At 45.5% G+C, this 14,729-nt stretch overlaps 1 protein-coding gene across 3 annotated transcripts in view; it reads left to right on the top strand.

Moving 5' to 3' along the window:
* LOC141098305 (uncharacterized) overlaps positions 1–13,705 on the top strand; it is an 84,615-nt gene extending 70,910 nt beyond the window's left edge. The window contains exons 3-6 of one of the 3 annotated variants that reach the window (XR_012234205.1): positions 9,291–9,706; positions 12,158–12,192; positions 13,038–13,095; positions 13,495–13,705. Coding sequence is in view for 2 of the 3 variants with exons in the window: in XM_073585956.1 (XP_073442057.1) it covers positions 8,963–9,706; positions 12,158–12,166 (753 nt within the window). In the remaining variant the exon portion in view is untranslated. Of the gene's footprint in view, positions 1–8,475; positions 9,707–12,157; positions 12,193–13,037; positions 13,096–13,494 lie in introns of those variants that run through there. The other 2 variants (XM_073585956.1, XM_073585955.1) reach the window with 2 other exon arrangements.
* The last annotated feature ends 1,024 nt before the right edge of the window (positions 13,706–14,729 follow it).

Genomic DNA, 14,729 nt, shown 5'->3' with positions numbered 1-14,729 from the left:
GGCGTAAGTATCCAGTAAGCGTCTTGTTGGTACACTCTACTTGTCCATTGGACTGTGGATGGTAGGCCGAGGAGAAGTCGAGGGAAACGTTCATGAGCTTACAAAGCGAACGCCAGAACTTGGAGGTAAACTGAACCCCTCGGTCAGACACAATGCGTCGAGGTAGACCATGAAGCCTGAAGACTTGATGAATGAAGATTTTGGCCAGCTCTGGCGCTGAGGGAAGACCCGGCAGAGGGATGAAGTGGGCCATCTTGGAAAAACGATCCACCACTACCAGGATGACTGTGCAGCCCGCAGAGCAGGGTAGATCGGTGATTAAATCCATGGCGATGTTCTCCCAAGGAACCGTAGGGACAGGCAACGGAAGCAACAAGCCGGACGGAGATCTCCGTGGCACCTTGTTTTTTGCACAGGATGGACAAGAAGCCACAAAGTCGAGTACATCTTGGCGAAGTGAGGGCCACCAGTAGTGACGTTTGATAAGGTCAAGAGTCTTCTTAGTTCCGGCATGGCCGGCCAGTTTGGAGGAGTGCCCCCATAGAAGAACCTTTTGCTTGAGATTCTCTGGCACAAGCGTCTTGCCAGGCGGAGGAGTAAGCCAGTTCACTGGAGCCACGGTGATGATCCTAGTGGGATCAATGATATGTGACGGTTCCTCCGTGGATTCGTGTGGTTGGAAGACCCTGGACAGGGCGTCGGCTTTGGAATTCTTGTTGCCGGGACGGAATCGGAGCTCGAAATCAAATCGGGCAAAAAATAAAGACCATCTGGCCTGGCGAGGGTTTAGTCTCTGGGCAGACTGGAGATAGGCCAGATTCTTGTGGTCCGAGAAGATGACAAAAGGATGTACAGCTCCTTCCAGGAGGTGGCGTCATTCCTCCAAGGCCAACTTGATAGCCAAAAGTTCCCGGTCACCGATCGAGTAGTTACACTCGGATGGAGAAAAGGCCTTCGAGAAGAAGCCACAAGGGTGCAGGCGACCGGAGACAGTTCTCTGGGACAACACCGCCCCGGCACCAGTCGAGGAAGCGTCCACCTCGAGTACAAAAGGTCGATTGCTCTCAGGGCGATGCAGGACCGGAGCCGTGGAGAAAGCCCGTTTTAGGGTCAGAAAGGCCTGCTCTGCCTCAGGAGACCAATCCTTGGAAGTAGACCCTTTACGGGTGAGCACCGAAATGGGTCTTGTGATCGCGGAGAAGTGGGAGACAAATTGCCGGTAATAGTTGGCGAACCCGAGGAATCGTTGTATCGCCTTTAATCCGACGGGGCGAGGCCATTTGAGGATGGCAGACAACTTCTCGGGGTCCATCCTTAAACCAGCATCGGAGATAATGTATCCCAGAAATGGCAGAGAGGTCTGTTCGAAGAGACATTTCTCGATCTTTGCATACAGACGGTTCTCCCGAAGCCGCTGAAGCACCAGGCGGACACTCTTTCTGTGGGACGAGAGGTCCGGCGAGAAGACGAGGATGTCGTCTAAGTACACGACCACACAGGAGTACAAGAGGTCCCGGAAGATCTCGTTGACGAACTCTTGAAAGACTGCAGGAGCATTGCAAAGACCGAAGGGCATGACCAGGTACTTGTAATGGCCATCTCGAGTGTTGAAAGCGGTCTTCCACTCGTCACCTGCACGGATACGGACCAGATTGTAGGCTCCTCTGAGGTCCAGCTTGGTAAAGACCCGAGCCCCTCTGAGACGGTCAAACAGTTCTGGAATGAGTGGAAGAGGGTACCTGTTCTTGATGGTAATCTCATTCAAGCCCCTATAGTCAATACATGGCCGAAGAGTCCCGTCCTTCTTTTTGACGAAGAAGAACCCGGCTCCTGCGGGCGAAGAGGATTTCCGTATAAAGCCTTTGGCGATGTTCTCTCGGACGTACTCAGACATGGCGGTGGTCTCCACGGGAGACAGAGGGTAGATTCTGCCCCTTGGAGGGGTTGAACCAGAAACAAGTTCAATTGGGCAGTCAAACGGCCGGTGTGGAGGGAGGACCTCCGCTTCCTTCTTATCAAAAACATCGGCGTAGGAGCTGTAAGCTGGAGGAAGACCCGGGAGGTCTGGAGGTGACCGTGGAGCGGCCGCCAGGCGGACAGGAATCAGACAGCGAGCTTGGCACGGGTGCCCCCAGCGGAGTATCTCCCCAGAAGACCAGTCGAGAACAGGCTGATGAGTCCTTAACCATGGAAGACCGAGTAGAATGGCGTGAGAGAGCTTAGGTAAAACGTAAAAGGCTATCTTCTCTCGATGTAAGGCTCCGACTTGCAATTCCACCTCTTCAGTGACTAAGGTGACGGACACCTGTAGCGGTTTGCCATCCACGGTGGCAATCTGAATTGGGTTAGGTAGAGTGACTACAGGAATTCGGTATTTGTCTACCTCCTCCGGCCGAATGAAGTTACCCGCTGAGCCCGAATCCACGTAGGCCACCTCGGAACCACGCCTCCCTCCTGAAACCAAAAGCACAGAAATCGTAAGGGGTTGAGAGTAATCATCATCATCACCTAGGAAGGCCTCTCTTACCTGACCTAGGTGGAGTCGTTTCCCTGTCTCTTAGGACAGGTGCGGATATAGTGTGACGAATGACCGCAATAGAGGCACAGACCTTGTGCCCGTCTCTCTCTCTGACGTAACTTGGCCAACCTGAGATGATCTATCTGCATGGGCTCACCCGAAGAGAGGGAAGAAGATCCGACTGAACGTGAGCTGGCCGACTGAGTGAAAGGAGAAACTGACCTGGAGGAGCGCCTGTCTCTCACTGACTCCCGAGCACTCTCCAGGAAGCGCAGGTCAATGCGGGTAGCCAGCGAGATAAGGTCCTCTAAGGTGGACGGGGTATCTCGACCTGCGAGTTCATCCTTTATTTTACTAGAAAGACCGCGCCAGAATGCCCCCACCAAAGCTGCGTTATTCCAGCCGAGCTCGGAGGAAATAGTGCGAAAGCGAATAGCGTACTGTCCGACCGTGAGAGAGCCCTGGTGTAAGTTAAAGAGTGACTCAGTGAGAGAGGCTAACCGGCCCGGCTCATCGAAAACCTTACGAAACGTATCCAGGAAAACCGGGAGACTCGAAACGACCGGGTCGTCACGTTCCCAGAGCGGGTTTACCCAAGAAAGGGCCTCTCCCTCCAGATGGGACATGATGAAGGCCACTTTGGCCCGGTCCGAGGGGTATTGCTGCGGCAGCCATTCAAAGTGGAGACTACACTGATTTAAGAACCCCCTACAGAGCCTGGGATCCCCAGTGAAACGAGGAGGCTTGGCGAGGCGGGGCGTCGGAGGAGCAGTAGACGCAGGGGGAGGTGTCGGCACTGCAGCGGCAGCCTGGAGGGCCGTCAAGCGACTATCAAAGGAGGCCATGTAGGACAAAATGTGGGTTTGAGTATCTTGCTGCTGACCCAGCTCCTGTTGGAGACTGGCCAGCTGAGTGGCATTTCCAGGATCGGCCACCTGTAAGGCCGACAAACGGGTGTCCATCGACTTCATGATTGACATAATGCGCCCCTGATTCTCCCGTAGGAATAGCAACTCTTTCTGGGTAGCAGCCGTAGTACCGGCGGAGTCCATGGCCTGATCGTACTGTTAGCGCGGGTGGTCAGGAGCGGGAAACTCCGAGAGTGGACCCTCTGGACCGTGGCACCGAGGGGCCCCGGGCGAGCTGCCAGGTGGAACCGACCCCTATACAGGGACCGTTAGGAGCAGGCCCAGGGGTTCGAGTACCACGGTAGCCGGTACCGAGAGGGGTGGCTCAGGATGGACCGGAGTAAGACTGAGACTGGAGTTGGACGGCAGGAGCACTGAAGACAGGACACAAGGCAGGGCTGGAGTAGGACGACAGGAACACTGAAGGCAGGACTGGAGTAGGTCGGCAGGAACACAAGGCAGGACTGGAGTAGGACGACAGGAACACTGAAGGCAGGACTGGAGTAGGTCGGCAGGAACACAAGGCAGGACTGGAGTAGGTCGGCAGGAACACAAGGCAGGACTGGAGTAGGACGACAGGAACACTGAAGGCAGCGGGACTGAGAAGCTGCTGTGAGGAGCAGCCGAGACAGGAACTGCAGCAGCAGTGTGTGCACGATGGAGCGAGGCCAGAGTGTCAGGAAACACAACGATCAGGCGCCTCCCTCAGGGGGAAGCGGCCTGATATGGCCCCGTCTGGTCAGCCATTGGTCCACAGGTGCTTCCGGGTTAGGGCACAGCCGGAGCATAGGAAGGAGGCGCGGCCGCGGCCTATGGCGCATGCGCATAGCATGCAGGGAAGGCATCGGTCGCGGACCTGTCTCAGGTGACCGCCGCGGCCGTCGGGTGGAGAGAGGCTGCGGCGTGGGAGCGGAGGGCGACTGCGGCGTGGGAGCGGAGGCCGGGTGAGTATGGCGGAGCGGTGTAACAAGGTGGTTTTCTGACCTGTGCTTGTCAGGCACATTGCGCATGAACTGAGGAGAATCTATATTGCGCCTGACGGAGGGTTAAGCAAGTGCTAGAGAGACTATTGGCCACAAGTCAATCTTAACATTCTAGGCATCAGGAGTAACAATGGGGATAAGCAGCAGACCTAGATGAGACATATTATAGTATTGTCACTGTACATGATGAAATAACAGGGGTGGTGGAAACACAAGGCAGGCAAATAAGGCAGATATACTGAGTACTAACCTCAAGTAGTGTCAAGAAAAAGATTAATTAGAGCATTTTCAGAAGTCCCAAACAGGGGCTGTAGGAGAAAACATGAGAAATGAATGTGGAGAAGAAAAAAATGGATCAGAAGGAGATGTTATGCACCAGGTGGTGCTGCAGTGCTGACCTGATGGCATGGGAGCAGCCTGGACCTGCGGTGTTGTAAGTGTGTGCTCAAGAAAGCACGGTATATATATGTGTATTAAGAAGGTGCAGGATGATGACGTCATAAAGCCAACGTGACTAGAGCGTCCTGGCGTCTGTATGGGGTTTGCAGCATAGGGAGGGAGGGAGAGCAGAGGGAGGTCAGGCTGAGGGCAGTGTGTGTTTGGAAGAAGTCATGTGGTCGCTCAGAGCAGTACCTGCACTGTTGAAGGAGAGACTCAGTAGTAGAGGGCGGGGTGAGAAGGGGAGAGAACAGTTTATGATAAATGAGAGAGAGGAAGGAATGAAGTTGGAAATGTGTAAATAAATAAAAAAGAAGTAGAGGGGAAGAAAAAGAAAGATAAGAAAAGCGGGTTAATAAATAAGAAGAAGGGATATAGGTAAAAAAGAGGGGGGAAGGAAAAAGGGGAAAAAATAAAATAAAACATGGAAAAAAATAAATGAAATGGGAAAAATAAATTGAAAAAATAAAAAGTAGAAAAATTAAAAATTAAAAAAATAAAAAGTAAGATGAAAATAAAGAACAAAAAATAAAAAAATGAAAAAATAAAAAAATGAATTAATGATAGAATTTGAGAGAAAATGTGAAAAAAAGGGGGAAAAAGGGAATAAAATAAAAATAATAATAATAATAATAATAATAAAAAAGGGGAAAGAAGAAAAAGAAAAACGAAAAACGGATGAAAAATAAAAAATGAAAATAGAAAAAATATATTTATATACGGGAATACTCACCCATGCGGGGGAGGGGGGAAAAAAATTAGTGGATCTGTAAGATAAAGAGATAAAAAGAATTGAGATACAATGAGATGGAAAGCCGCCATTCCACCACCCTAAGGGATAAAAAGACAACATAATATTAGGTTAATAATATATGTGAATACATGCTTAAACCAAAGATGCATAAAATAGGTAGAAATCCAAGGAACTAATGCGGGCTAAGGTCCAACTCACGGTTAAGGCCTTTAGGGGCCAAAGTCTGTAACCTATATATCCAGAAGGATTCCCTTGATTTTAGGAGCTTGATGTGGTCACCTCCCCTGCGCGGTCTTTCAACTTTTTCTATAACCTGGAACCTGAGTTGAGATACTGAGTGGTTGGCGTTGATGAAGTGATATGGGATTGGAAGCCAAGTCTTCTTGCACAGGATAGTTGATTTATGGCTCGAAATTCTGTCGCGTACGTGCTGAGTAGTTTCGCCAATGTATAGAAGGCCACAGGGGCACTTAATTAGGTAAACCACATAGTTCGTGTCACATGTAAAAAAGCCCCTGATGCCATAGCGTTTGCCAGTACGTGGATGTGTTATGTCGCTCCCCTTGATCACATTGGAGCAACAAGCGCACCCAAGACAGGGAAATGTGCCCTTTCGTTCAGTTCCAAGAAAGGTCTGTCTAGGAGTTCTAGTTAGACTACCAATATCGGCTCTGACCAGCTCATCTCGGATATTTCTAGGACGGCGTTTGCACATAAGTGCTGGTGTTTTAAATGCCTCAATGTGGGGATAGGATCTAGGTAGAATTGACCAATGTTTGTGGATAATGTGATAAATTTTGGGCATAACAGGATGGTGGGTGTGTACAAAGGTGACACGTTCGCCTTTGGGTTGAGATGGTTGCAGAGGGCAAGGTTCCAGGGCACGGCGTGTTTCACTTTCCAGAAGTTTGGTGGGATAATGCTTTACTTTGAATTTGTCTGACATTTCATTGAGGCGAATGGGAGCCAGAGTAGGGTCTGTGACAATTCTAGTAACGCGTGTGAACTGAGAACGGGGGAGACTATCCTTGGTAGAGGCAGGGTGACAGCTAGTGTGATGAAGAAGGTTGTTGGAGTCGGTGGGTTTAACATATAGATCAGTAGAGAGTGTACCAGTGCAGGACTTGATTACTAGTGTATCCAGGAAAGAGATCTGTGAAGAATTGCAATTAAGGGTGAACTGTAATTCAGGTCTGATAGAATTAAGATGTTCCGTGAAGGAAAGTAAGTCCTCGAGGGTACCCAGCCATAGGCAAAAAATATCGTCGATATATCGTAGCCAACATTGGCTGTATGTTTTGAAAAGGGTATTATTGTAGACATAGGAACATTCGAAATCATTCATGTAGGCATTAGCGTAAGCAGGTGCTACGTTAGCGCCCATTGCGGTCCCGCGGCACTGTAGATAAAATTGGTCCCCAAAGAGAAATTTTCTTTCAAGATGATGGACAGGACATCAATACAAAGCTGAATGGAGTTGTGGGAAAGGTCAGAGGACTCAAGGAGGGTTTTGGTAGCTCTAATCCCTAGGTCGTGATCTATAGAAGTATATAAGCTTTTGACATCCAGGGTGACTAGGAGACATTCCGGAGGGATATTGTCAATTTGTCAAATAAAGGAGAGAAAGTGACCTGTATCTAGGACAAAGGACTTGGTAGTTTTGGTAAGAGGGGTCAAGATTTTTTCTAAAAAGGTGGAGATTGGGGAGAAGATTGAATCAGTAGAGGCAACGATAGGGCGGCCAGGAGGTTTAAGTAGAGACTTGTGAATTTTGGGTAATGTGTAGAATACAGGGATGACTGGGTTAGAATTTTTGAGAAATGTGACGGTTTTGGAATCAATGGTTTTTAGGGTCAGATACCTGTCAAGGACTTCGTCAATTAGGAGCTTAATGTGTGGTGTAGGATCACGGGAAATTTTCTGGTATGTGGAGGAATCAGAAAGTTGACGTGAAATTTCATCCATATAGTCGGAGAAATTTTGGATGACAATGGCTCCTCCCTTGTCAGCCGGTTTGATGATTATTGATTTATTATTCTTTAGGGAATCAATGGCTTGTCTCTCTATAGGGGTAATGTTACTATGTGTAGGTTAATAAACCTTTTTCGTGTTCAGCTAAAATGTATTCTATGTCTTTCTGGACTACATCAATAAAAGCCTCAACAGCATGAAAGGTGTGTGGTGGAGAGAAGTTACTGGGGTTGCGTAGACCGAGGGAAGAGATGGATAAATCGGGAATGGGGTTCCCCCCAATTGGAAGGGCCCTGTTCCCTGGGGTGACTGGTTCCAGTCCAAAATGCGTTTTAAGGCGAATCTTCCGAAAAAAGTTCTGTAGATCTTGTGATAGCTGGAATTTATCCCAAGGAGGGGTGGGACAGAATGATAAGCCTTTTTGAAGAACAGACAGCTCTAACAGGCTAAGGGTGTAGGATGAGATGTTGAAGACCGAGTTGGTGGGCTTACCTGAGATCTGGTCGTCATACGTTCTGCGTAGTTTGCGGCTTGCCCTCCGGGTCGGTCTCCTCCTGCCGTCTGTTGATGGTTGTTTCTTGAAGGTTGACGCCTGGCTAAAAAACGATTGTGAGATGAGCTTCCAGTGGAGCTGTCGCTGTCGGTGTGGTAAGCGCCTGTGCGTCTTTGATTGTAGTTCCTTCGCCCAGAGCCCGTAGAGGAGGAGTCGTGCCATCTGTAGACCCTGTCGTAGGTATAGTCGTCTGTGTCCCTTTGGAATTTGGCTCGTTTTCTGTCTTGTAGGGTTTTACGGTTTTCGTCAAGGGACTTGTCCATTTTGGTTTTAAGGTTTTGCCAATCGCTGTTAGAAAGAGTGGAGCTAAGTTGTTCCTCTATAGAAGCAATTTTCGTGGATGTCTCGGTAATTGCTGTGTAGAGAAAATCAATTGTTAACAGAATAATATCAAGTGAACATTTGTTAAGTATTTGCTGGAATCTTTCACAGAACTCAGGTTTGTCGCTTTCCGCGAGTTTGTCGTCCATATTCATTGTTGTAATTGCTTTTTATTTTATTTTTCAGTATGGTTTGAGAAAGGCCTCCTAGTAGGTCGAAACGTAACCATAGTATACTCATATCCTGGATTACGATATTATACCCACATTTTGGATACTTCTTTTGTCTGCGGTGTTACACTATTTGATGCATTTGAAATAAAATAAAAATCCAAAAATTTCACAAAATCTTCAAGATTTTTTGCAAGATTAATCCACACTTGAGTGCGACTGTTTATCTACTGACTACTGTTTGTGGACCCTCCACGTACAGTCAGCACCTATCTCCTCCACAGCAAGAGTGCGCGTCTTTCTTCTTTTGCTCGGCTTTTTGTTGACGCTTGCACCTGCACCCTAAATGTCTCGGAATACCTTTGCCTTTGACGACACAACAACTACTCGGATCCTGTCCCAGGTTACCTCTTCAGGGGACTTCTTGAAAACCCCTGCTCAAGAAACCCGCACTAGAGACTACGAAAGGGAACGACGACGACTACTGGCCTATGATCTACATGCTACCACTCTGGCGGAGTATCATAAATTAGATAGAATTCCACGGGGCCTGCGGAGCCATCTCCGACCTACCTTATTCTCAGACAAACCTGAGTTCTGTGAAAGATTCCAGCAAATACTTAACAAATGTTCACTTGATATTATTCTGTTAACAATTGATTTTCTCTACACAGCAATTACCGAGACATCCACGAAAATTGCTTCTATAGAGGAACAACTTAGCTCCACTCTTTCTAAAAGCGATTGGCAAAACCTTAAAACCAAAACGGACAAGTCCCTTGACGAAAACCGTAAAACCCTACAAGACAGAAAACGAGCCAAATTCCAAAGGGACGCAGACGACTATACCTACGACAGGGTCTACAGATGGCACGACTCCTCCTCTACGGGCTCTGGGCGAAGGAACTACAATCAAAGACGCACAGGCGCTTACCACACCGACAGCGACAGCTCCACTGGAAGCTCATCTCACAATCGTTTTTTAGCCAGGCGTCAACCTTCAAGAAACAACCATCAACAGACGGCAGGAGGAGACCGACCCGGAGGGCAAGCCGCAAACTACGCAGAACGTATGACGACCAGATCTCAGGTAAGCCCACCAACTCGGTCTTCAACATCTCATCCTACACCCTTAGCCCGTTAGAGCTGTCTGTTCTTCAAAAAGGCTTATCATTCTGTCCCACCCCTCCTTGGGATAAATTCCAGCTATCACAAGATCTACAGAACTTTTTTCGGAAGACTCGCCTTAAAACGCATTTTGGACTGGAACCAGTCACCCCAGGGAACAGGGCCCCTCCAATTGGGGGGAACCCCATTCCCGATTTATCCATCTCTTTCCTCGGTCTACGCAACCCCAGTAACTTCTCTCCACCACACACCTTTCATGCTGTTGAGGCTTTTATTGATGTAGTCCAGAAAGACATAGAATACATTTTAGCTGAACACGAAAAAGGTTTATTACCTACACATAGTAACATTACCCCTATAGAGAGACAAGCCATTGATTCCCTAAAGAATAATAAATCAATAATCATCAAACCGGCTGACAAGGGAGGAGCCATTGTCATCCAAAATTTCTCCGACTATATGGATGAAATTTCATGTCAACTTTCTGATTCCTCCACATACCAGAAAATTTCCCGTGATCCTACACCACGCATTAAGCTCCTAATTGACGAAGTCCTTGACAGGTATCTGACCCTAAAAACCATTGATTCCAAAACCGTCACATTTCTCAAAAATTCTAACCCAGTCATCCCTGTATTCTACACATTACCCAAAATTCACAAGTCTCTACTTAAACCTCCTGGCCGCCCTATCGTTGCCTCTACTGATTCAATCTTCTCCCCAATCTCCACCTTTTTAGAAAAAATCTTGACCCCTCTTACCAAAACTACCAAGTCCTTTGTCCAAGATACAGGTCACTTTCTCTCCTTTATTCGACAAATTGACAATATCCCTCCGGAATGTCTCCTAGTCACCCTGGATGTCAAAAGCTTATATACTTCTATAGATCACGACCTAGGGATTAGTGCTACCAAAACCCTCCTTGAGTCCTCTGACCTTTCCCACAACTCCATTCAGCTTTGTATTGATCTCCTGTCCATCATCTTGAAAGAAAATTTCTCTCTTTGGGGACCAATTTTATCTACAGTGCCGCGGGACCGCAATGGGCGCTAACGTAGCACCTGCTTACGCTAATGCCTACATGAATGATTTCGAATGTTCCTATGTCTACAATAATACCCTTTTCAAAACATACAGCCAATGTTGGCTACGATATATCGACGATATTTTTTGTCTATGGCTGGGTACCCTCGAGGACTTACTTTCCTTCACGGAACATCTTAATTCTATCAGACCTGAATTACAGTTCACCCTTAATTGCAATTCTTCACAGATCTCTTTCCTGGATACAATAGTAATCAAGTCCTGCACTGGTACACTCTCTACTGATCTATATGTTAAACCCACCGACTCCAACAACCTTCTTCATTACACAAGCTGTCACCCTGCCTCTACCAAGGATAGTCTCCCCCGTTCTCAGTTCACACGCGTTACTAGAATTGTCACAGACCCTACTCTGGCTCCCATTCGCCTCAATGAAACGTCAGACAAATTCAAAGTAAGGCATTATCCCACCAAACTTCTGGAAAGTGAAACACGCCGTGCCCTGGAACCTTGCCCTCTGCAACCATCTCAACCCAAAGGCGAACGTGTCACCTTTGTACACACCCACCATCCTGTTATGCCCAAAATTTATCACATTATCCACAAACATTGGTCAATTCTACCTAGATCCTATCCCCACATTGAGGCATTTAAAACACCAGCACTTATGTGCAAACGCCGTCCTAGAAATATCCGAGATGAGCTGGTCAGAGCCGATATTGGTAGTCTAACTAGAACTCCTAGACAGACCTTTCTTGGAACTGAACGAAAGGGCACATTTCCCTGTCTTGGGTGCGCTTGTTGCTCCAATGTGATCAAGGGGAGCGACATAACACATCCACGTACTGGCAAACGCTATGGCATCAGGGGCTTTTTTACATGTGACACGAACTATGTGGTTTACCTAATTAAGTGCCCCTGTGGCCTTTTATACGTTGGCGAAACTACTCAGCACGTACGCGACAGAATTTCGAGCCATAAATCAACTATCCGGTGCAAGAAGACTTGGCTTCCAATCCCATATCACTTCATCAACGCCAACCACTCAGTATCTCAACTCAGGTTCCAGGTTATAGAAAAAGTTGAAAGACCGCGCAGGGGAGGTGACCACATCAAGCTCCTAAAATCAAGGGAATCCTTCTGGATATATAGGTTACAGACTTTGGCCCCTAAAGGCCTTAACCGTGAGTTGGACCTTAGCCCGCATTAGTTCCTTGGATTTCTACCTATTTTATGCATCTTTGGTTTAAGCATGTATTCACATATATTATTAACCTAATATTATGTTGTCTTTTTATCCCTTAGGGTGGTGGAATGGCGGCTTTCCATCTCATTGTATCTCAATTCTTTTTATCTCTTTATCTTACAGATCCACTAATTTTTTTTCCCCCCTCCCCCGCATGGGTGAGTATTCCCATATATAAATATATTTTTTCTATTTTCATTTTTTATTTTTCATCCGTTTTTCGTTTTTCTTTTTCTTTCCCCTTTTTTATTATTATTATTATTTTTATTTTATTCCCTTTTTCCCCCTTTTTTTCACATTTTCTCTCAAATTCTATCATTAATTCATTTTTTTATTTTTTCATTTTTTTATTTTTTGTTCTTTATTTTCATCTTACTTTTTATTTTTTTAATTTTTCTACTTTTTATTTTTTCAATTTATTTTTCCCATTTCATTTATTTTTTTCCATGTTTTATTTTATTTTTTCCCCTTTTTCCTCCCCCCCCTCTTTTTTACCTATATCCCTTCTTCTTATTTATTAACCTGCTTTTCTTATCTTTCTTTTTCTTCCCCTCTACTTCTTTTTTATTTATTTACACATTTCCAACTTCATTCCTTCCTCTCTCTCATTTATCATAAACTGTTCTCTCCCCTTCTCACCCCGCCCTCTACTACTGAGTCTCTCCTTCAACAGTGCAGGTACTGCTCTGAGTGACCACATGACTTCTTCCAAACACACACTGCCCTCAGCCTGACCTCCCTCTGCTCTCCCTCCCTCCCTATGCTGCAAACCCCATACAGACGCCAGGACGCTCTAGTCACGTTGGCTTTATGACGTCATCATCCTGCACCTTCTTAATACACATATATATACCGTGCTTTCTTGAGCACACACTTACAACACCGCAGGTCCAGGCTGCTCCCATGCCATCAGGTCAGCACTGCAGCACCACCTGGTGCATAACATCTCCTTCTGATCCATTTTTTTCTTCTCCACATTCATTTCTCATGTTTTCTCCTACAGCCCCTGTTTGGGACTTCTGAAAATGCTCTAATTAATCTTTTTCTTGACACTACTTGAGGTTAGTACTCAGTATATCTGCCTTATTTGCCTGCCTTGTGTTTCCACCACCCCTGTTATTTCATCATGTACAGTGACAATACTATAATATGTCTCATCTAGGTCTGCTGCTTATCCCCATTGTTACTCCTGATGCCTAGAATGTTAAGATTGACTTGTGGCCAATAGTCTCTCTAGCACTTGCTTAATTTAATTTTTTTACTCTCTATATGACATTTTCCTAATTGCCCTAGGGACCTTTATGTTGTTGTGCTTAAATTTGTATAGATATATGTTTCGCCTTTAGGGTTTTTTTTGCACTACTTTTCTGTTGTGTTTTTTTTGTTAGTATTTTTTTTAAAAAAATATTTTTTTAAAAAAATTTTTCACATTTTTCTCATGTTTATTTTTTCTTTTTCAGCTTTCCGCGAGTTTGTCGTCCATATTCATTGTTGTAATTGCTTTTTATTTTATTTTTCAGTATGGTTTGAGAAAGGCCTCCTAGTAGGTCGAAACGTAACCATAGTATACTCATATCCTGGATTACGATATTATACCCACATTTTGGATACTTCTTTTGTCTGCGGTGTTACACTATTTGATGCATTTGAAATAAAATAAAAATCCAAAAATTTCACAAAATCTTCAAGATTTTTTGCAAGATTAATCCACACTTGAGTGCGACTGTTTATCTACTGAATAATAGCTTTATTAAACATAGATATTAATTACAGAAAGTTCAGCTAAAATATATTGAGAATATAACATACAAAGCTGTGTTGAGACTTCTGCTATCTCTCATAATACTAAAAGTATGTCCCAAGGCAATACTTGAATCAGCCACAGAATTAGTGCATTTCCTTTTGGGATTAAAAGGACAAATATTTGTAAGTATCTTAGGTCTATTCAACTGCAGCTGTGTGGGACATAGAGCAAAGAGCTGGAATACTTCTAGGACGTATCATAATAAAACCATTCCTATGTTCTATGTACTTGGATCTTAGATGGAAAGTAGAACAGACCATGCGTAATTACATCTAGGCAGCAAAATATAGCCACTCAATCACAATGTACTAAACAATGGATTTTTATCAGTAGAGACTAACAGTCACAGTATGTTACAATGCTCCATGTGTAAGATTTACAACCCTACACAAATATATAAAATATGTGCAGCATCAATTCAATAATAATCAAATGTGCAAAATGACGTGTTGTTCAAAGATCAGAAAGTAGTAATAATATCGAAGATACAGTCATATAGCAGATAGGTGAATAAAGTGCAAATAGTGTAAGTAAGGTCTGCATCAAGGATCAACACAGCAATGTGCTTGCTGCACCTCGACGCACATTTCACCCTCTGGGCTTCGTCAGCTGGAAGCTATTCATTTGGAAGAATATGAAATGAAGAGTGCCAGGGAAAATAACGGAGTCAACAAGTTGGCTCATCACAAGGTCTATTAGTTCTGGCGCCACAAATTCGGCAGTGGAGGTGGCTCATATGCTTCGTAATAGTGAGATCACAGATATCTCTGCAAACACCGTGCGATTCATGTCACACAAGTCTGGAATGGTGGCCTGCCAAAGGTGAAGAAGCCTCGACTTTAATATCGTCATAAGAAACGTTGGCTCGAGTTAACAAAAAAGTATGAAAAG

Source organism: Dendrobates tinctorius, unplaced genomic scaffold, assembly GCF_039654945.1.
Source record: "Dendrobates tinctorius isolate UK_male_01 unplaced genomic scaffold, ASM3965494v1 ptg000090l, whole genome shotgun sequence".
Lineage (NCBI taxonomy): Eukaryota > Metazoa > Chordata > Amphibia > Anura > Dendrobatidae > Dendrobates > Dendrobates tinctorius.
This window is presented reverse-complemented; position numbering and strand designations above follow the sequence as displayed.